The 23,755-nt window shown below is 40.3% G+C and overlaps 1 protein-coding gene across 2 annotated transcripts in view; it reads right to left on the bottom strand.

Moving 5' to 3' along the window:
- Positions 1 to 23,054, bottom strand: part of LOC311055081 (uncharacterized protein) — a 30,586-nt gene extending 7,532 nt beyond the window's left edge. The window contains exons 1-4 of one of the 2 annotated variants that reach the window (XM_084071174.1): positions 22,932 to 23,054; positions 22,564 to 22,586; positions 18,061 to 18,252; positions 9,958 to 10,083 (exon numbers count right to left, since the gene is read on the bottom strand). In XM_084071174.1, the coding sequence (XP_083927300.1) occupies positions 9,958 to 10,083; positions 18,061 to 18,252; positions 22,564 to 22,586; positions 22,932 to 22,981 (391 nt within the window). In that variant the 5' untranslated portion in view covers positions 22,982 to 23,054. Of the gene's footprint in view, positions 1 to 922; positions 961 to 1,936; positions 2,050 to 9,957; positions 10,084 to 18,060; positions 18,253 to 22,563; positions 22,587 to 22,931 lie in introns of those variants that run through there. The other variant, XM_084071175.1, reaches the window with a different exon arrangement.
- Positions 23,055 to 23,755: the final 701 nt, after the last annotated feature.

Raw genomic sequence — 23,755 nt, 5'->3', positions numbered from 1 at the left:
GTTGAGTTAACTTATATTATATTAATACGTATTTATGTTATTCATTTTTTGATGGCCTCTGGACAACAAATGTGCACGACACACACACACACACACACACACACACACACACACACACACACACACACACACACACACACACACACACACACACACACACACACACACACACACACACACACACACACACACACACACACACACACACACACACAGCTTTATTATCACTATTTGGAATCTCCTATTTGGAGATTTTTTTGTTAGGTTATGGTCTGTTGTTATGGTCTTAGGAATGTGATTTAAAAAAAAACTCAGTGAATTCAAGGTTTCATGGTGTGTAATTGATAGAAAATAATTAATTTAAGTGCAAAACATTCGCAATTTTGCAACAGAAAGGACAGCTCTGCCTGACCGAGATCAAAATATTTACTGGAAATTTTACCAATTTTACAAATTTTGCAACCATAGAAAAGGCTACATAGGCACCCACATTACATACAACCAATATTAAAGGCAATAATGATTAAGTATTATTTGTTAAACAAATACTTAAAGAGATAGTTCACCCCCAACATTTTTTCTATGGATTAGTCACCCCATGGAGACTTGAATTCATGGATATTTCTGTTTTTGTCGCATTCCTAAACCAATAATATGATGACCGGCAGCGGTTCCGGTAGTAGACACAAAGAGTCTCATTTGTGGCTCCTACCGGAATCACTGCCAAATGTTTTGGGTGAACTATCCCTAATTAGTGACCATAAGCTGCATATTCATTAATCTGTTCTATCCATCTCCAAACCAATTGCAGTGACATTGTGAAACTTCTGCTAGAATATGTGTTTCTAAATGTCTCGTAACTTTATTGAAAAGTGTTGTAGGACATATAGTGTTGTAGTACATATATGTATTACGTTCTTACCACAAGCCTGTTGTGTGCTATACTGTGATGCGGTTGATCTGAGGAACAGACAATACACAGAAAATAACATGAGATGAAATGGCCCAAGCAAGCGGGTCACTAAAATAGGACAGAGAGAAAGCACTGCTACTAAGCAGAAAGACAGCAACACTGAATCATACAAAAAAATATCAAAGTGGACGGTCCAATAATGTCACGAGAACAAGAAAACAGCCAGAACTCAATGAAGGTCCATTTCACATAGATCGTCTGGGTGAGACACCTCATAAATCTATGTGAAATGGACCTCCATTGAGTGCAGGCATTTTTCTTGTTTTCACTAAATATAAGACAGCCATGGGCTTCAAAGTACAACCTATGTTACACATTACCATGTTACAAGGGTCTTAAATAATGAGTATGATTCAGGTTGAGTTTTTTTTCTAATCATATGCCTCCTCTAGCAGTGACTTAACATGTCATTACATTCTGTCAGAGTGCCAATCAGAGCTCAATGAGTTGCTGCATGTTCAGCTAAAAAGATCCATCCATTGACAGTCAGCCTGGGTAGAGAGGCTTCTTGGGAAACATAAAGTCACCGGTTTATGTCCCGGCCCGATTGAAGTGTCCCTGAGCAAAACTCTTAACTCCTAACTGCTCCTAAGTGCTCTACTAATAGCGCTCACTGCTCCTGATTTAGTCGGGTAAATGCAGAGAACACATTTCACATTATGCACAAATATACAGTAAGTGACAAAAACACCACAAAGAAGTGGGGACCAAATTATTATTGTTAATTATTATATTGAGTCTGTTGTAATATAGCAGCATTTCAAAGGCAAGTGATTCTACATGTATAGAATACATAGGACCACAATGTAAATAAGCCCTCAGGGCTTTTTGTGTTTTAGCATCATTGTATAATTGTACCGCTGTAGTTTTCGCAAACTGTTAATAAAGTGTTCAATCAATCAATCAAAAGAGATGTTTAGAAAATGGGAAAATCTACTTGCAAAAACAATGATTTTCACTCACCCCGCCATCGATGTTGTATTCCTACTCAATATCTCAATCGATTATTGTCAGAAAATGTTTTTTTGGGCAACAACTTTTAGCTTTTGTCCGATAGACCTATGTACCACTTCAGCCTGTCAAATGTAAGAACTGATTATTTCACATGCTTCTAGTCTAATCTGCAAGGCTCCTCCCTACTGCTCTGACTCACTCTGATCTCACTGCCTGATACCATGATAGATGTTTACCATGATGTAGCTGGAAGTCAGTTTGGAATTTGTATAAGAAATAATGTGTTACCAACAAAACCAGATAACCTTAGTTTTAAGAAAACCATGCTGATGGATGTCTTTACAACATTGAAAATTAGATTTTAGGAATGACCTGAATCAAAAAATATTGATAGAATATGTCTAGACATTGACTAGTTAAACTATTCATTCAGTTTTAAATACATTGATTGTAAAATATTGTTTATTTTGAAACTTTCCATTATGTTTGGAGCTTTTTATTCATAAGTAGGCTTAAGGAATTCACACATACTGTACAAGAAAAGTAAACCACACAGTTCAACATAGAAATAAGGCACTGTTGGAACATTCCATGGTCAAAAGTAAAGCACACAAGCAAATGGGAAGAAAACACAATGAAAACAATACAATTTTGTAAAACCCTAAATATCTTTACTCAATGTAAACTATGTTTTTTAATGTGATGTGTTTATCCCCCCCCCCACCCCGTTGACAAAACCACCCCGGGGGGCACCAAACCGGGTCCAAGCACCGGGCACCACGAAGGGTTAATCCGCCCCTGTCTATACTGTAGCAAAATGGCAAACTATACATTCAAACAACATGCCTTACTGTATGACTTAGTTCAGAGAAGGTCACAACAAGGCATAGGTAGCAGCACTTTGTATTCATAAACTGGCATCTAGTGCCATCTAGTGGCCACTTTTACCAACGTCAACCACATGACTGAATGAAACAAGCTTGGTTGACTCAGACTGTTGAATGACACTGATAGACAGTCAGGTAGATTGAACATAATATGGAGCAAATTCATTCAATCTGAAGATTAGAACACCTTTTAACAAACACATGAAGAGTGATGGGCGTCAAGACATAGTGGGCACTTGTCTTGACACACAGCAAAACAGACTAGGCACTGTGAGAACTGGACACTAAAACAAAGTGGGCATTCAGAATAGTGGGCACCAAAACAGAGTAGACACCTGAGAAGTCTGGTGTACTTTGTATGTGAAGTCAGGCGGTATCTGAGATCATAGTCGCACGATGTCAACCGCTTTACATAACTCATCTATTGCCACAAATGACTCGTCCCAACTTGTGTTTTGTGTTGTTTTGGCATGTGTTGTCTATCTGTTAAACCGGGCCATAATTGCAGATATTGTCATATCAGTCTTCTCCCCAAATAGTGCAATTCTTGCCAAAAAATGAGACATCTCTCCAAGCTCTTTAATAAACTCTGCAAGTCTGTCTTTCAATACCTCTGACCTCAACCAGAATATCCATTTTAAATAGTGAAAAACAGACCTATCTGACTTAAAAACCTTTTGGTGGCCATCTTTGAATCTCTTTTAAGTTTTAAAGATGGACAGTTGTGCCATTAATATCAAGTTTAAACTGCATCTTTCACTATGGGGTGTGTTAAGATCAAACATTATATTTGACGATTTTGCTGTAAATTCCACTTTGCACTGAGACATGAAGACAATAACTTGGTCCAAAAAGTTGCCCAAACATTGTTTTTAAAACAAATATATGTTCTGTGTCCTCTTTTACCAAACAAACAGCACATATGAGTATGGATAAGCTTTCATTTGTACAGGTTTGATATATTGGGAAGAATTCTATGCAATATTTTAAATTTGAATTCTGACAATATTCTCTCTGGATAGAGTTGTAACTTGTGTGTAAAGATGCCATAAATTGTTCCATTTAATGTTTACTTGGTCAACTAGCAGCACAGCTTCCCAGTATATAAATATATATACACTGTATAATGTGGCCCATGGGTCAATAGCCGAATACAGATATAGTATTGGTTTCAGCTGTTCAATTTCAAACATGCAAGTTCACCCATTTTATTTACCACCACCCAGTGTATTAAACTATATTGTAGGCCTGTATTTCAGTTGTAATTCCAATTCAATTGTATTTCCAAGATCATAAGTTAACGTTAGTATTAACGCAATTGAAATTAAATACAAATGTTACACTGAATAATATTGGCTAATATCCCTTTATTTGTGCATAATAGGCCATTTCAGTGATGGGGTGTACATACTGTACTACTGGTGAGAGTGCAGACACGAAATGTGGCCCCCTTGAGTGAGGGTGGAAATTGTGTGGCCCTCAATCGTCAAAGTTTCCCACCCCTGATATACAGTATAACTAATTTAAGAGTCATAAATATATTTGTATGTGGCACTGATTAAAAACACCCAACTTACTTGTAACACTTATAATTTAAACAATAACATATCTTAATAATAAATTGTAAAGTGCAGGGTCCTTAAGCTTAAAATCAATCAATTTACCGACTACGCCACCTTTGGGAGGTCTGGTCCTCACCATTAAAATTGAGCAACACAGGTTTGTATGGCAACTTTGGATTAAAAAGGCAAATGACTTAAAACAGAGGCAAAAGTTAAAAGATGAACATTTCCAGTTTATTGAATTAAAAACAATACATGGGCTTCTATCTGCCCTAACAATAAAAAATGCCAACCTAGTTCACCTAAAAAGGGCCCACTTACTAAAATAAAAAGCATGAAATAAAACCAGCCAGTTGGAGGAAGAGGGGGGTGGGGGGGGGCAGCAGTGTTGGACGGCGGCGTCATCTCTCACACCGGCTCCGATCAAGGTCCCTGTGGAGGACAAGGAAATTTCCTATCTAGTATCACACGTTCTGAAGACCACATGTATTGTTGTCGAACTGGGACTTCCCGGCCTGGCAGAGCATTGTGCTCTGCCACTGCGGTGATTTCACGTGAATACTTGTGGTTGCATCATCCTTCTCAGTGGTCCTCCAAAGGGCACAATGTGGTCCTGCTGTGTGGTCACTTTCCTATATTGGTCCCTGTTCCTGGGTTCTGGCTGTTCACGCACCCATCTCTAGTGGTGGTCTCCTGTCTTTCTCGTCCATCTTGGAGCATCTCTCTAGCCACCTCACCGTCACAACTGCGACCTGGCCATCCTCAGCCGCCCTCCCACGGGCGAGGTCCTCCAGCAGGCAGACAGGGCACACACACCGCCGGCCACATAGTAGTATAGGGGTCGTGGCTCCCCCCCGGGGTGCCCCTGCCCACCCGAACCCCAGCCAGGCCGCAGCGTTTGGGCTCCTTCGCCTCTCTCCCAGCTCCTTCTCTATCAGCACTCTTCTCCTCTCACTTTTTTCTGTCTCTACTTTATAGGCCTCTTAATTAGGCTGCCACGCCCCAAACCCAGGTGAAGGTCCTTAATCACCCAGCCTTGGTTAGTGCAGGTCAGTGAAAAGAAAATAGAATAAATACATGCAACTCAAACAACACTCAGAAATAATTAATCAAAGCAATAATCACTCAGGAAAACAATAATCTCACTCAAAAACATAACAATGGAAAATACAACACAAAATGACATAATAAACCAAAAACACAAAGGAATCTAAATTTCCACCGGCTCACCTGTACACAAGCATCAATGTAAAGCACAGTGGCGTTCAGCTTGAGCAGCGGCTTATGGCTCTTATTCAGAAGTCTGAGTGTTGCTAGATAAAAACAGAAGTCTGGTGTTCTTGCTCCTCATGCTCCCGTATTGTTTGCCTGACCATGGTCACAGAAGCCGTGTGAACAGACTATGGCTGGGGTGTTGAATGTCCCTGATGATATTTTCAGCCGTAGCCTCACATCGTCTCTCATGTGTTTCCTGGAAGCAGAGAAGTTCACCTCCTATGATGCACTGCGCTTTCAGCACCACCCTCTGTACTGCTTTGTGGTCAGAGATGATGTACGGTGGTGCTGCTCTTCAGGATGATCTTCATGATGCAGTTATAGAAGCTCATACAGTAGATGGAGAGGAGGAATACAAACAGTGGAAGTCCATCGTTGACAGCTTCTCTAAACCATTCATATATTTTGGGTAATAAACAAAGCCATGCAGCTCAATCTTGGATAATTGAGTGAGAGCGTTATGGTGGGGTGTTGGGGTGGGGGTTATGGAGAGTGTGAGTTGTGTTTTGGGGTAGTGGCTATGGGGGGAGTTGTGGTGGTGGAGTACTGTAGGTGTTTTTATTTTTACCCCTTTTTCACCTCAATGTAGTTGTTATGCCAATTGATACCTCCCCAAACCCATTTGTGTGTTATCACTTCTGTTGTATCCTACTGACCAGTGAGGAGCCTCATCGAGAGCACTTAGGGCTACTACACACTGCAAGATATTTGATCCGATTTGGCTGTCGGGGACCTTTTTTGATGCTCGCCGACAAAACCCCCGACCTGACGCAAGATCGGGCGTTGCTCGCCGGGGTGTTGCTCGCTGTGTGCAAAGGTACTGCGAGAAGATCCACCCGCGATGAAAGCGATCGGTGAGACCTTCCCAAGCGTTTCTAGATTTCTATCATGTTTGATATTTGGCTCTCTCGCCGACTGAAGATCTTACAGTATGAACGGGGTTGCGATCACTACCCGAGGCAGGAGGAGCGAGATCCGTGCTACAGCAGTTATTACAGTATGCTTGAATCAGCAGCATGGACCAGGAAAGTGAACACGTGCACTCCTTCTCTGTTGCAGCCAGGTTTTTATTTTTGTATAGGGTTGCAGGTATGAGGGGATATAATTCCTTTGTCACCTACTGTAGGCCTATAGAGTAGGTCTACATGTACATAAAGATTTGTTTGAGATTTTGATTCAACTTTACAGAAAAACAAGCCCAACATCGCTTATAATTAGAGGACATGGCAACACTGCTACTGAATTGCATTGCGCACTGGTTGACTTGTTTGTTTCATAGAGAGAGAGAGAGAGAGAGAGAGAGAGAGAGAGAGAGAGAGAGAGAGAGAGAGAGCACTTTAACTGCACATAACTGGTGCGCAGGTGCGCATGCGTCGTCAAAATGCATGCTGCGCGAGGGGAAGGGAAACGCTTTCGCGCACCAACAGCTGGGACTGCTGGGACAGGAATTTACTTTCTGAAGCCGCACTCACACAATCACACTAAAGCACGAGTCGGCCCCATACACAGCCATTAGGCGGAGGGGACGCATGCTGCACATGATTTATCTGAGTGTGGTCTCGAATCCTGACACAGTCAGTCGCGCGACTCGCATGCAGCACACTGCTGGCTGTGTTACATGCACTCGTCACCGATGATGAACGCACCGTGATGGTGCAAAATATGCTGTGAACGTCCCAATCTGTCTCCCCCCCTTCACAAAACAGACCTGACCTTTTATCCCCCCCCCCCCCCCCCCCGTTGACAAAACGGACCAGGCTTTTTACCCCCCCCCCCCCCCCCGTTGACAAAACAGACCAGACCTTTTGTTTGACGAGCACCAACTAACATCTCCAGGTGCTCTTCTGAGTACTAGACCAAAAAAGCTATGTGCACCCCTGCAAATAGGTTTACAGCAAGAGGTGGTACAACATATTACATACATTAAACATATCTCTCGCTGCCGGTCGCAGCATGCGCATGCGGCCTGTTTCCCTCCTTGCAAGAATTGGGGTGGGGGGGGGGGGGGTGGGATGGGATGGGATGGGCAAAAAAGCACTACTCTCACGCCCTCTCCGGTTTGTCTAAGTTGGTAGGTGAGACAGTGATGTTGGTAGGTGAGACAGTGATGTTGATAGGTGAGACGGTGAAGTTGGTAGGTGAGACGGTGAAGTTGGTAGGTGAGACAGTGATGTTGATAGGTGAGACGGTGAAGTTGGTAGGTGAGACGGTGGAGTTGGTAGGTGAGACAGTGAAGTTGGTAGGTGAGACGGTGGAGTTGGTAGGTGAGACGGTGAAGTTGGAAGGTGAGACGGTGGAGTTGGTAGGTGAGACGGTGGAGTTGGTAGGTGAGACGGTGGAGTTGGTAGGTGAGACGGTGGAGTTGGTAGGTGAGACGGTGAAGTTGGTAGGTGAGACGGTGGAGTTGGTAGGTGAGACGGTGAAGTTGGTAGGTGAGACGGTGGAGTTGGTAGGTGAGACGGTGAAGTTGGAAGGTGAGACGGTGGAGTTGGCAGGTGAGACGGTGGAGTTGGTAGGTGAGACGGTGAAGTTGGTAGGTGAGACGGTGGAGTTGGTAGGTGAGACGGTGGAGTTGGTAGGTGAGAAGGTGAAGTTGGTAGGTGAGACGGTGGAGTTGGTAGGTGAGACGGTGAAGTTGGTAGGTGAGACGGTGGAGTTGGTAGGTGAGACGGTGAAGTTGGTAGGTGAGACGGTGAAGTTGGTAGGTGAGACGGTGAAGTTGGTAGGTGAGACGGTGGAGTTGGTAGGTGAGGGTGGTGGAGTGGGTGGGGTAATATATAGTGTGCATAACATAGCGATACAAACAATAAGAATGAAAACAAATATAACGCAAAACACAAAGCACATTTTAAAACACTGTATCTAAAAGAAAAAGAAAAAAGTAAAAAGGGAGAGAAAAGAAAGGAAATATAAACATTTAATTATGGTCAAAGGTCATGATGTAACAGTCAAATACGAGTATATTATGTGCATTAAAGGACGACTTCACCCATTTTCAACCTATCTTCATACTTCAAGTGGTCCTCACTTATGCTCGTAATAACAGGGCTAACAGTGCCACACATGCGTGGCCAGAGTGTTTGCGTTTGAGGATGACAGAGTTGCGTCTTTTTGCGTTTTTCCCCTTTTACTTCAGGTTTTTGTTACTTTAATTTGGTTAATTCGGTACAAAAAACGCATGGATGCATGTTTATAGCAGAAAGAGCTTCTTTAACTATAGGAGTACACTTATAATTCACGCAATTTAACTTACGTTAAATTTACTTACGTTACTTACTTACTTACTTACTTACTTACGTTAAATTGTGTGACTCTCACTCTCAAAGGGTGAGACTTGGCAGCTCTGTATAATATGGTACCATTTGTGTTTACTCAGAGGACGGCTGTGGACACACAAACCTGCCTAACAGTGACATCATTGATTGGGAATCCAAGCAAATAGAAACTGCAGGACTATGGTACTACGCATGCACCTTGTGGTACTTTAGCACCTCAAAAGCATTAAAAACTAAACTGCAGACCTCTCAAAACAAACTGGTCAGGTTGCTACTATGCCTGTATACCAACAGGCATAAAACAGTGTGACTCCTTACTCTCCTTCAAAACCGCTCTAAAAAAAGCACAGTCTACAGGTGGCTTTAACTCAATTATATGAAGATAGGTTGAAAATGGGTGAAGTTGTCCTTTAAATAGGTCAAGTTTAGTGCAAACTCACAAGGAGTGACCTAGAGGTATTTCAGGAATATTGTTTGCTATTTTGATTTATTCTGAAAAGGGCAGCCAATTGTTATTGAACCTGGGTTAGGGAACTTATGCTTACATTTCTCTAGCTGCATAAAGTGTACTAACTCTCTAACAAGAGTTAGTACTATTAACAATTGTTTGCCTTTAATATTGTTTGCATGTAATGTGGGTGCCTCTAACTCTCTAACAAGAGTTAGTGGGAACGTATGGACCTGTCCCTTTACTTAATAATTAACCATATTTCCAGCAATGGTTTGAGTGTTCTATGACGACATGTGTTATGGAATACATTGTATGGAATGTTTGGAATATCAGCCATTTCCAGGGCTATCATCAGGCCTGCCGATAGGTCTTTAAACAAGACACTGAATCCCTAACAAACTCCAAGGAGCATCGTTCTTCACCTGACCCTGTACTCAGACCTCCATGTAATGGAGGACTCAATTCAATAAGAAGAAAATAATAGATAGTATGTGAATATTAAACATTACCGAACAAGGTCCAACAGCCCGTTGCACTTTATTGAAGGCTGTCTTATTGTGGCTGCAGTCCAGGAATTCACCTTCCCAGAACAGAGTGTCGACAGTGAGGATGACATCTTCTCTGCTCACATGTCTACTGCTGTCACCTAGAGGAGCTTCAACATCATGTCTGTGATGCATCACCACCAGAATCACTGGTTTATCACCTTTCAAGAGAGAGAAAATCAGTAAATTAATCAATCTGGATGGATGATTTATATACATCAATTAATCCAACAACTCTTACTGTAAGTGGATTTCTTACTTGGAATCTTTCTCATTGCCTCCTGGACATCAGTTCCAGTTCGTGAGGGGCTTGGGCAGAAAGCCAGGATGTAGTCACTTTCTTCTACAGAATTCACCTTAATCTGTCGTCTGTTTTTAAGTTTTCTAATGAATTCTTCATGGGCCCCACGGGTCTCTCCAGTCACAACAACAAAGAATTTGAAGAGCTTCCCTGGTATCAAGACAGAAATAACTGTAAGGCTGGAGACCTTATTGTGGTCAACTGTACAAACAACTGACCCAAAAATTAAAGCAGTGTTTGGGAAATGTATAGAATAGAGACAAATACACACATAATATTCTACTCTTGGGGTGCTGATGGCTGAGGTGTCGTTGTATATGATGTATATCCTAGAGGTTCGGATCGACACCTACGTCACACCGCCAACCTGACTGATATGCCCATATGGAGATATTTGTATCAGTTAATCATTGTCCCTTTATACCCATACATGGATATCTCTGAATCTGTCAGTCCTTGTCCATTGTATGCCCATATATGGAGATCCCTGATCAGTCTATGCCCATATATGGGCATGCTGATATGCCCATATATAGATCTCTGTATATGTCAGTCCTTGTCCCTTTTATGCCCATATACGGATATCTCTGACTGATATGCCCATATATGGAGATCCCTGTATCTGTCATTCCTTGTCCCTTGTATGTCCATAGAGATCCCTGGTGTCATCAGTATATGGCCATATATGGGCATGCTGATATGCCCATATAGAGATCTCTGTATCTGTCAGTCCTTGTCCCTTTTGCCAGAGATTAGCTGTTCACTAGGCTGCCCTAGCGCGTCTGATATCTTGTCTAGAGGGGCGGGTTCAAAATCTCCGGAGAGAGAATCCGCCGGATCCCATTTGTTTACCGATCTGTGCTCCCGCCCCCGCGCCCCTCCTCCTCCCTAATGTGCAGCATTGAGAGCCCTGACGTCACAACATTTGGAGCGAAGGAAAATAAAAGCCTGGAGATCGAGGCTAGCTGTTCACAGACTCACATAAAGACAGATGGACGGACCGACAGGGGAAAAAACACAATCTCTACCTTCCGGCCGCTATGGCATTACAGAGATAAAAAAGACTTAGCCAAAGCAATTTGCAGGATAAGGCTACATTGTAGACACCCACATTACATGCAAACAATATTAAAGGCAAACAATAGTTAATAGTTATGACTAGTAGCTACATTAATCTGTTCTGTCTGTCTCCAAAGTGTTGCAACATTGTGAGTCTTGTGCTAGATCATTTCTTCTACATTTCTTATAGCAATAAAAGTAAAAGTGTTGTGGCATATAATCTTACCATTAAGTTGTGTTGTATTTTGCAGTGATGTGTTTCTGAGGAACAGATAAAAAAAAATCACAGAAAATCACATCATATGAAATGACCACCAGCAAAGCCAGTGACTAAACATAGGACAACCATGGAAATCAAAGTACATCCCACATTATCACCTGACAAGGGTCTTAAATGAGTGTCAGAAAAAGGTTTGCTCATCATAGGCCTACCCTAGCAGTGTCTTAACATGTCATTACATTCTGTCAGAGTGCCAGCTCAGTGAGTTGCATGGTCGGCTAAAAAAAGATCCATCCATTACTGGCAGTGATATATAACATAACAGCATTTCAAAGGCAAGTGATGTAGTTTCCTATGCTTTCAAATGAGAAGTCGACTTGCAAAAGCCAAAGGATTTTCACTCACCCGTTCATCTCAATCATTGTTGTTGGTGCCACTGTCCGTTTACCGCAACCCTTCATTGTCTGACAAAGTTTTGGACCAAAAATGATGAAACTATATTTTTGACGGAATATCTTTTGTGCCTGTTAGGCCTATGTATATCACTTCAGCCTGTCGAATGTAAGAACTGATTCTTTCATTAGGCTTCTATATCTGCAAGGCCACTCCCTGTTACTGCTCTGACTCACTCTGCTCTCACTGCCACCATGATATACTGGAAGTCAGTTTGGAATTTGTTACCAACAAAACCAGAAAACATTTGTTTAAAATTATACATTTGATTTATCTTGTAAACCAGATGCTTTCAAGATTTAAAGACAATGTTGAAAGTGTGTGTTTATTGAAAATTAGACTGTTGAATTATTTAGGGTTGATAGAATGTCTTTAAGTTCAACTATTAATTTAGTTTTAAAGGTTTTATTGAAAACAATACATTTTGTAAACCCCCAACATAGATCTAGGCTATGTATAGTTTTGTACTATGCAAAATGTTGTTGACTTTTATGCCTGTGTTTTGTTCAACGGTATTTTTTGTATCATGTGACATTAATCATGAAAAAAGAGGGGGTTGACAAGACAGACAGTCGGCTACACAAACGAGATTGAATGAACAATTCACTCAAACCAGGATGTTTTGTGTAGCCTGCAAAGTCTAATTAGTGATATTGGAAAACTTTTAAGTCAAACAACAAAACAATGTGCCTCATGACTTATAGGGAATGTATTGTTTATGCCTTACTCAATGAAATGCACGTATTATTCATAAATTGGTATCTAGTGTCATCTAGTGACCAGCAACGGCAGCAATTAAAGATGAATGAATGAAGCACCATGTAGGCAATTCTAAATGTGTTAAGACATTAAGCAGCAGACATCAGTTAAGACATCAAGACAGTAAAATAAACACACGTATGAATGGACATTTTGAATGTAATAAAAGAAAAGTAAGTAAAAATAAAACCGGAAAAGGAGAGAGTAGTAGAGAATACCAATGAAAAAATATATATATTGCAATGATAGGCAAAATTCTTTTTTCTCTTTCTTTTTTTTTTTTTACAGTGGTACTAAAAGGGCTGTCTGGGGACCCCCAGGGGCCCTTGAGGGGGTTCCAGGGGGGCCCCATTCAAATTAGTTAATATGGCATCAAAATCTGTTAACAAACCTATTTTATACAACAGCCATTTGAAAATAGCCGATCTGTGTCACATTGTGAGTGTGTAGATCTGCTATTTCCTGAATAGTTTTTAAAGATATTTTTTTAGATAAAGACGTTAATGGGGTCCCTGGGAACAAAATATGTTTAGATGGGAGTCCATCATTAATCTGATGGCCCATTACCTGGCCAAATATAGGTTGGGGGTCCTTGACATGAAAATGTTTCAGAACCACTGGTTTAAAATAACTGATAGTTGTAGCTGACGTATAGTTTTCTGAGTTTGTTCCAGATATGTGGCGATAGCGACGGCGTTGTTGTGTTGGTGCAAAAACTCAACGCGTCTCCACGTTTAGTTCTGATGTTGGGTACATGACGATGACGGTACAACACACACGGGAAGTGTTTATCTTGTGCAATGGAAACAAGTGTCTCATGTAAACGTTTTGTTCATCCCTTGTGCTCATCACATTTCGTTTCAGCATTAATGTATTTATTATCAGGGTTAACAGACTTCTCTCTATTACATTATTGTGCACACAGCTTCTCTCACGCTCTGCCTCTGGGTGACTCCAGGTGTATCTCAGTTCATCTGCCAACCGCCGTGCATTCCTCTCCTATTGCCACAAATGACTTGTTCCAACCTGTGTGTTTGTGTTCTTTTGGCATGTGTTGTGTGTCTGTTAAACTGGGCCATGATTACATATCTTTATATCTGTGGCTGCTGTTTGAACCACGTACACAAACATCACAACACTGAAACTACTTGTAGGTTTCTCCGCTCTGCGTCTGGGTTTAATCACCCTGTCGGGGGCAGTGGTGGAAAAAGTACTCACATATTATCAATATCAATACTGCAATGTAGAAATACTCCGTTACAAGTAAACATCCGGAATAAAAAATGTACTTGAGTAAAAGTACAAAACTATTGGTATCAAAATGTACTTAAAGTACTAAAAGCAAAAGTACTAAAATGTTTGAAAATAGCAGATCTACAAGCTCACGCTCTTTCAAATAGCCTATGTATAAAATAGGGCTAAATTAGTTAATGTATGTTTTATGATATCATAATTGACAATTGCAAAGTAACAATGTTTTCTAATAATTGTAGTGGAGTAAAAGTACAATATTTGCCTCTGATATGTAGTGGAGTAAAAGTACAAGTACTGAAATTGATATACTCCAGTAAAGTAAAAATACCTCAAAATTGTACTTAATTACACCACTGTTCGGGAGTGTATTCCTCAACAATGACCGGCTCGTCATCGGTTATCACTTGCATATGATCTTATTCACTATATTCATTGTGGAGTTGCATTTATTTAAAGGCAGATCATTTAACATAAAGCACCATTTTAGAGTGAGTTGTGGTCTAGTGTCCGCTCCAGGAACCTCAAACCAGCAGCTGTGTCCAGCAGGAGAATTAAATCAATCTTTATTGTCACATCACATTAAGTAGGGTGGGTGACATTATTTATTGTACATGCTCATCATTGTGCAGTTAAAGACAGGTAACATAATTAGAGTATAATAGAAAAGAAACACATTAAGTGCATGATATATACAGCAGTGGTTCCTAAACTGTTTAGCTTGATACCCAAAAAAGAAATTAGACATGTGCCCGAGACCCAAATTAGTGAAAATAGCAGATCTACAAGCCTGTGGATCACTAATTCTTAAACGTTTTATTTGTATTTATGGAAATTATCAGATTTTCTTTAAATCTTATTTAAGAGATACTTTTCAAAAAACTGTTGGAATTGTTTTCAGTTGATGACGAGTTGTGATTTATTTTGTTTAAAAATGTTTTGAAATCTTTTGAAATAATATACATAAAAAAAGTTAAATGTAGGAAACAAAAAAAGGGGGACATTTATTTGCTACCCATAAAAAAATGTTCGTGACCCACTGTTTGGGAACCAGTATGATATACAGCATACATTGGCAACTGTCTGCCCGGTCGGCCACATGCCACCTTCACTTAAACAGCCCACAGGTCAATGTCCCAATACAGATATATTAGTCCAATGTATTTATTACTTATAGTGTTTTTACGTCCATTGTGTTTGTAATCTAGTTCACAAAGTTAATATTAGTATTACTAAATGCATTTGAAATTAAATAGAAATGTTACACTGAATAATAATAGTTAAAGGTAGGGTAAGTGATTTACTTTGGTTAAAATAAGTGTTAAATATAGCTCTATATTCTGATAGTACTCATTGCTATAGAGTGTTTGTTCAGTAACCATGTTAAATAGCTCTATATTCTGATAGTAATCATTGCTATAGAGTGTTTGTTCAGTAAAAGGAGTCTCCATGTCTCTCCAGCTCTGTATTAAACAGAAAATGCATTTTCAGTGCTCTCTCCTGATTGGCTTAAATTGCGTCACCTACCTTAAAATGTACTATATTCTGTTCACTAAAGAGCTGGAGAGACCCCTGTGACCGAACAAACACTCTGTAGCAATGATTACTTTCACAATATAGTACTTTAACCTTCACGAAAAAAAAACTACCTTAACTCATCCACTGCCACTGACGTAATAAACGTAATTATTCCCGTTTACCAATCCTGCCACAGACGTAAAAAACGTAATTAATTTTTTTTCAATTTTTTTTTTTTTTGGACCCAAAGACCAAGGAGATATGATTTTTCGAAGGAAAAGACTCCCATCCACTTCCTTGTTAACTTAAAACTTAAAAATTCTGTATCAGCTCCTGAGTACTTTTTTTTTTCCAATGAAAAATCTCTGGCAGTGGGCAAACGCGGCCAGCAATAAGTCTGGCAGTGGATGAGTTAATAGCCCTTTATTTGTGACTATTATGGGCTATTTGAGTGATGGGGTTTACAGTGTACTGCTGAGACAGCAAGGGGGAGCAAGGGGGAAAAGAAAGAATACAAAACAAAGGCATATAAAATTACATATTTACACATAGCATATCACTTCATACAGTATGTACATGAGGTTTAGACATAAGAGTCCAGGGACCAATACTGATATTTTAACAAAATGTTTCCACACAAGGTCTTTCTGGGACCAGGCCCATTGGCCATCCCACCCTAGCATAATGAGCAGGGCTTAAAAGAGTTCTAGGTGTGAGGCCTAGTAGCAACCTGACTTTTAATGCCTTTGTGGTGCTATGATGTGTATAGTCAAAATGACATTGGATGAGTGCTCCCATTAATCAGGGTTAGTATTCTTCTGCCTCCATACGTCATGTCCTATTATGAGCGAATAGGGGAAGGGGATCAAAGTCACATGATGCCTTTGTTTGTTGGTGTCTCATAGAATATGATTATTGGCAGAAGCGCAGAACGTTTAGAATATGAAACAAAATTAAACAACATGTAAGTTCCGTAGTGCAATGCCAATGGTGAAAGCTGTTCTGTTTCACCCAAAAAAGTAATGGCGGCTTCGGCCACACCCCGAAATACCAGTATGTGTCTCAAAGAATGGGGGTAGGTTTATTTACAGTGATAACTGTCATTAAGCTACAAGATTGTTAGGTCTACCACATTACAATATAACAATAACAACATTGGTACATCAAACTTTAAAATGTCAAGTAGGATGGGGGAAAAAGGAGAAAATAAGATGAAGAAAAAAATAAGTCTTGTTTCCATTGTGGTCCACACAGGGGTGGTCTGGGATGTAGTGGTTGGTGGTTTTGGGGGTGAACTGGGGGGTTAGGATGTGGTCTGAGTGGTTAAACCTACCACCACTCATACGCCGTCCCAATCAAGTACACAATAGAAGCAATAATACATATGACACCAAACCCTAAAAGAACATAACGCTGTAACAAAAATAAAATAAAAAGTAAAAAGGGAGAGAAAAGAAAAGAAAGCAAATAAACATTTAATTATGGTTGAAGGTCATGATGAAGATAGTCAATTATGTGTATGAAATGAGGGGGGGGGGGGTATGAAATTATTATTATCTGACAAGACAAAGTTAAATGTGTTGATTAAACCAGTGGTTCTCAAGTGGGGGAAGGGGTTCCAGGGGGTCCCCAGCTAAATGGGTTAATATGGTATCAAAATCAGATTGAACTTAGATACATAGATACCTAGATACATCCCTGGACCCCACTTTGAGAACCACTGCAGCAGGTTTGATCAATTGTTTATTGATTCCATTATCGTACCTTTATCTTCTTTGGGTCCTGGAGGGTCAGTGAAGGTTCCATAGAAAAAAGGAGGGGAAAAAAGAGAAATAAAAAGAAAGTCATACAATGTCATGATACTTTGTTCTTGTTAGCTTAAACTGTTCACAGCACAGCTACTGTATCTGTATGTTTTGTTTCACTGATTGGTGTTTGTTGCAATAAATACATGAAATGGAAGTGACTATAATTGATCATAGATGTGTTATGCTGTATGAGTGTACAGCTGTATTTTCTCAGCTAATTAATTAAAGAGCTCTGTGGTCATAACACTGTATCAGAAACTAGTCAAAACTTTAAAGCCATACTTTCTTAATTATCAGTGTCCAAACTGAAAACAGAAAATGTACTTGTATTTAAAAAATCTATTAAAACAAATATAAAATATAAACAAATACATACACATACACATATATATATATATATATATATATATATATATATATATATATATATATATATATATATATCACAATAAGCATCATTGTGTAAATTCATCCATTACCGAAGAATGACCAACAGTCTCCAGGACTTTACTGAAGGCTTTCTTATTGTGACTGCAGGTCAGGAATTCACCTTCCCAGAACAGAGTGTCGACAGTGAGGATGACATCTTCTCTGCTCACATGTCTACTGCTGTCATCTAGACGAGCGTCAACATCATGTTTGTGATGCATCACCACCAGAATCACTGGTTTACCACCTTTCAAGAGAGAGAGAATAAATACATTAATTATTCTGGATGGATGATTTACACATCATTTAATCCAACAACTCTTATAAGAGGATTTCTCACTTGGAATCTTTCCCATTGCCTCCTGGACATCAGTTCCAGTTCGTGAGGGGCTTGGGCAGAAAGCCAGGATGTAGTCACTTTCTTCCACAGATGTCTGCTGAGTCTGTCCTTTATGTTCAAGTTGTCTAACGAAGGTTTCATGGGCACCACCAGTCTCTCCAGTCACAACAACAAAGACATTGAAGAGTTTTCCTGTATCAAGATAGAGATAACTGTAAGGCTGAAGATATTATTGAGGGAAACAGTCAACTTCACAAATGGAGACAATACAGCACGCTAATGGCCATTCGAGTTTTGTCCTACAACTGTCGTGGCCTGCGCTTGGGACAGAGCGCAGGGGATCATGCTCGGCGAACTGTTGTTGACAAACTACTGGAGGATTGTGACATTTTATGCCTACAAGAGACGTTTTTAGCTAAGCAGGACTTGGATAAACTGAACGCTTTTAATCCTAAATTTCATGGAGTGGGACAATCGACCACAGATTTTAGTATGGCTATAGTCAGAGGGAGAATACCGGGGGGAGTGGCTATTCTCTGGGACAAGAAGCTTGATGCGGTGATAAAGCCTATTAGACTTGAAGTAGATTGGTGTGTGGGGGTTCAATATACGCATAATGATAATGACTTCATTGTTTTAAATGTGTATACTCCATATGAGTCCCGTCAAAATGAACACGAATATCTTAATAAACTTGCTTTTATTAATGCTTTTATTCAAGATAATTTATCATGCAGTGTATATGTTATTGGGGATTTGAATGCTGATATTACTGACAGTAACTCATTGTTTGGTAAACATCTGATCCACTTCTGTGAAGATAATAATTTTATTCTGTCAACCAAAGGGCTCTTGCCCACAGACAGTTACACGTATATAAGTGAAGCCTGGCACACTACATCCTGGCTAGACCACTGTATTAGTACAGCTGATGGGCATGCAGCTATAATGGACATGAGCATATGGTATGGGTTAGCTACAACTGACCACATACCTCTTCAAAATAAATGTTGAGACTCTACCATCAACAGTTAAAAAAGACAGCAATGAGTATAATGCTAAACTGGACTGGTCAAAGCTGTCTAAGGAGGAGTTAGATATGTACTATTTGACCACTGACAAACTTTTAAATAATATTTATCTGCCTTTGGGTGCTATTATGTGCAAGGATGCTAATTGCAAGAGTGTTCAACATAAACTTGCCCTCTGCTCCTTTTATGATGACATAGTGGCTGCCTTGGTTGAAGGTGGCGAGCCCCACTATAAACGTAAGAGCAAATCTCATATCAGACCAGGCTGGAACGAGCATGTAGCAACGTACCATGCTGATGCTAGAGATGCCTTTAAATTGTGGGCTATAGCTGGAAGGCCTAGACAGGGGCCTGAGCTTGAGCACAAAAAATTAGCTAATGCTAGATATAAGTATGCGGTCCGATTTATTTGTAAAAATGAGCAAGCCATGAGGGCTGACTCGATGGCCAGCAAGCTATTGAGCAGTAATGCTAATGATTTTTGGAAAGAGGTGAGAGCTCTTACTAATAGCAAAGCTTCGTTACCATGTACGGTTGAAGGAATATCTGGTGATGATAACATTGTGGCGTTATGGCGACAGCATTATAGCTCCTTATTTAATTGTATTAAGAGTGAGTTGTTTGTAGATGAGTCAGATATGAACTATGATGCCATGGGAATAAAAACTCATGAGGTGTATGAAGCCATGCACAAATTGACTGACAACAAATCATGTGGCATGGACCAGATTTCTGCAGAACACCTGAAAAATGCTAGTCTAAGGCTAGCTCCTCTTTTATCTATGAGTTTTACTGGTTTTATGATACATGGCATTCTACCTGACTCAATGCTTTCAGTATTGCTCGTCCCAATTGTTAAGGACAAAGCAGGTAAGGTTAGTAGCCTGGGTAATTATAGACCCATAGCCATAGCCAGCATCCTCTCTAAAGTTATGGAGAGAATCCTACTGGATAGAGTTGCTGATTATATTAATTATTTTGATAATCAATTTGGTTTCAAGGCAAAGCATGGCACTGACTTGTGTATTTTTGCACTGAAGGAAATAGTAAACAAATACAAAGGCTGTAATTCTTCAGTCCTCATGTGTTTTATTGATGCGTCCCGTGCTTTTGATCGGGTCAACCACAGAAAGCTTTTTATAAAAATGAAGCAAAGAGGTGTACCCGGATATATTGTGCGGGTTCTGGCCTACTGGTACGCCCACCAGACCATGCGTGTCAAATGGGGTGGGAGTATATCAGCCCCATTTGGGGTTAGCAATGGAGTCAGACAGGGGGGAATCCTCTCTCCAATTTTATTTAATTTATATATGGATGACTTGTCTTCTCAACTGAGGGCCTGCAATACTGGTTGCATGGTCGGTGAAACAATTGTGAACCACCTGATGTATGCAGATGACCTGGTGGTCCTCAGTCCCAGCAGTGCTGGTCTGCAACAGCTCCTTGACATATGTTCTACATATGGTGTGCAACATGATATTAAATACAATGCCAGCAAAAGCGCTGTCCTAATCTGTAGAACTAAAGAGGACAAGCGTCTTAATTTTCCTGTGTTCAAATTGTCAGACAATAATCTTGAGGTCTGGAATAAAATCAAATATCTTGGTCACTTTGTTACTGATCAAATGACTGATGATGATGATATCTACAGACAGTGTCGAAAGTTGTATGCTCAAGCAAACACTATTGCTCGTAAGTTCAGTCACTGTTCTACTAATGTGAAAGTGTCATTGTTTAAGACATATTGCACACCGCTTTACACTGCTCATCTGTGGTCGTCTTATAAGAAATCTAGTATGCAAAGGCTGCAAGTTGCATATAATGATGCAATGAGAATACTCCTTAAAAAACCCAGAGGGGGCAGTGCTAGTCAGATGTTTGTCACTGCTGGAGTGAGGACTTTTAAAGCACTCCTAAGACATTTAATGTTCAAGTTCATGAAACGGCTGGATGTATCCACTAACAGCATCATTGTGGCTCTCTCAAGTCCCATAATGAGCAGTTCTCGGTATGCATCCAGACTAAGGGTGCACTGGCTAAAAAGCCTGTATGTTTTGCCTGTGGGATAAGTTATGTATTATTTTTTATATCTTTTATTGATTTTTATTGCCTGTGGTGTTTCTTTTATGTTTATTCCTTGTATCTGTATTTGGACCTGAATCCGCTAATAAAGATTGAATTGAAATTGAATTGAATTTACATTTAACCTATTACAGTTAAAAAAGTGCAGTCCTCTGAGCGCGTATGTCTATCTACTGTATGTGCATGTGTAATAGTCTGTTTTTGTTTTTCGATTATGTGTAAGGGGACCACAGTGATTCTGTGTAAGGGGACCACAGTGATTATGTGTAAGGGGACCACAGTGATTCTGTGTAAGGGGACCACAGTGATTGTGTGTAAGGGGACCACATTGATTCTGTGTAAGGGGATCACAGTGGAAATTACTTTACTGTGTTTTCTATCCTCAATCGACTTTTAACCTCAATATGTATATATGTATGTACTGTATGTCTGACGGTTGCAAGCAATTAAATAAATCAAATCAAATACCAGGCCTGGTTGCCTACCCAGGGCTGAGTCAGCCATGGTGTGCAGCCAACTGTACTGTCTGTACAACTTATCAGTTGTAGATAAAACTGAAGCAGTCTGTTATAGCGCCACCATGAGGCAGATATGAAAATGTGGCACTACTGAGTGTGTGTGCAAAGTTTCACGGCGATCGGCGCAATGGTGACAGAGATAACTGTTCACTAGTCTGGGAGACTTCGGCTTAGATCCTGGACAGCAGGGGCGCGGCCACTGCGTTCTGATTCAAATCAATAGCCAATGAAGAAAAGGGGGCGGGATCCATACGCAGTGGGTGTTGCATGTAAATAGGAGCGACGGTAAACAATTTCTCCTTGAGAAATTGCGGCTGCCATTGTTGTGTAACTGCTGTTTGCCTCTCGTCGGACTGTTTAGACGAGTTGCACAGCTCTAAGACCGGTAAGAGGCGTGTCCGTTCAGATTCTGAGCGTAAGTTACATCCCGCCCACAAATACAGGGGTTCTGACCCAGAAGTTCCTCGCCCCTCCCGTTTGTATGCAAGAGCTGGCGAAAACTTCTGGGAACTCAGATTAACTGTTCACAGACTCACTAACAGACAGATGGACGGACAGACCAGGGCAAAAGCATAATCTCCGCCTTCCGGCCATTCTGGCCTGGCGGAGATAAAAATACTGACCGACATCCTTATCCAAAGCAATTAGGGTAGAAAAGGCTACAATGTAGGCACCCACATTATATGCAACCAATATTAAAGGCAGAAATACATAATTATTAAAGAAAATAATGAATATGTCCAGCTACATTAGTCTGTTCTGTCTGTCTCCAAACTGGTTGCAGTGACATTGTGAAACTTGTGCGATATCATTTCTTCTACATTTCTTGTAGCAATAGTAAGTAAAAGTGTTGTGTCACGTCATGTTCTTACCATGATCCTGTGATGCGTTTAATCTGAAGAACAGACAAATAAACAGAAAATAACATCAGATGAAATCACCACCAGTGAGTCACAAAGAATAGGACAACCATGGACATTAAAGTACAACCCAGAACTCACATTGCCAAGTGACAAGGGTCTTAAATAATGAGTAGCCTATCAGGAAAAGGTTGTCTGTTTTTCTAATGGTCATCATAGGCCTACCCTAACATGCGAGTGCCAGCTCAATGAGTTACTGCATATCAGCTAAAACATGCATCCTTTACAGGCAGTGATACATACAGTTATAAAATAACCGCATTTCATAGACAAGTGATGTGGTTTCCTAAAGAAGCAAAAGCCTAATGATTTTCACTTACCTGTTCCACTCACCCACTGTTGGTGATATCCGTGTACCCCGAGGTGGCATTGTCTGACAAAGTTTTGGGCAAAAACTAAAAAAGTATTTTTTTTTGTCCGATAGGCCTACAGTATGTAGCCGTTCAGCCTGCCGACAGTAAGAACTGATTCTTTCACATGCTTCTAGTCCAATCTGAAAGGCTCCTCCTCCCTGTTACTGCTTTGACTCACTCTGCTCTCACTGCTACCATGATAGATGTTTTTATGAGAACTCATTTGTTACCAACACAATCAGAAAACTTTTGTTTTAAATTATACATTTAGTGTTACAGTTTCAAACGTTTTATTTATTTGAATAGTTATGTTGAATTGGGAAACTATAAAATCAAAGAACAAGACAGTGTGGATTATGACTTAGTTAATGTAACGCTTTGCTCACTGCAAGGCATAAACAGCATTACTTTTAAATTCATAAATTGGTATCTAGTGACATCTAGTGACCACTTATAGCAACAGCAACAAAATTAATTTATGAAGCACCATATCAGAAGGGTACCCTAAGAGTGGGCACCAGAACATTGTGGGCACTAGGTAAATCTGGGCAGCAAAACAGAGTGGGCACCAGGACATCTGGGCACCAAAACAAAGTGGCCACTAGGAATACATTGTACATGAAGCCAGGTTCAGCGGGTTGTGTTCACAGAAATCATGTTTTAAGCGTACGGGTGATGTGAATGATGAGGTTTATTTATAGGCAACTTCTTTACTCAAGACATTAAAGCGTAAAATGAAACCAAAAGGACCCTTTTAAGCAGTAGCCTAAGACATCAAGAGAGCTAAATAC

Source organism: Gymnoscopelus microlampas (assembly GCF_963454915.1).
Source record: "Gymnoscopelus microlampas genome assembly, chromosome: 11".
Taxonomy (NCBI): domain Eukaryota; kingdom Metazoa; phylum Chordata; class Actinopteri; order Myctophiformes; family Myctophidae; genus Gymnoscopelus; species Gymnoscopelus microlampas.
This window is presented reverse-complemented; position numbering and strand designations above follow the sequence as displayed.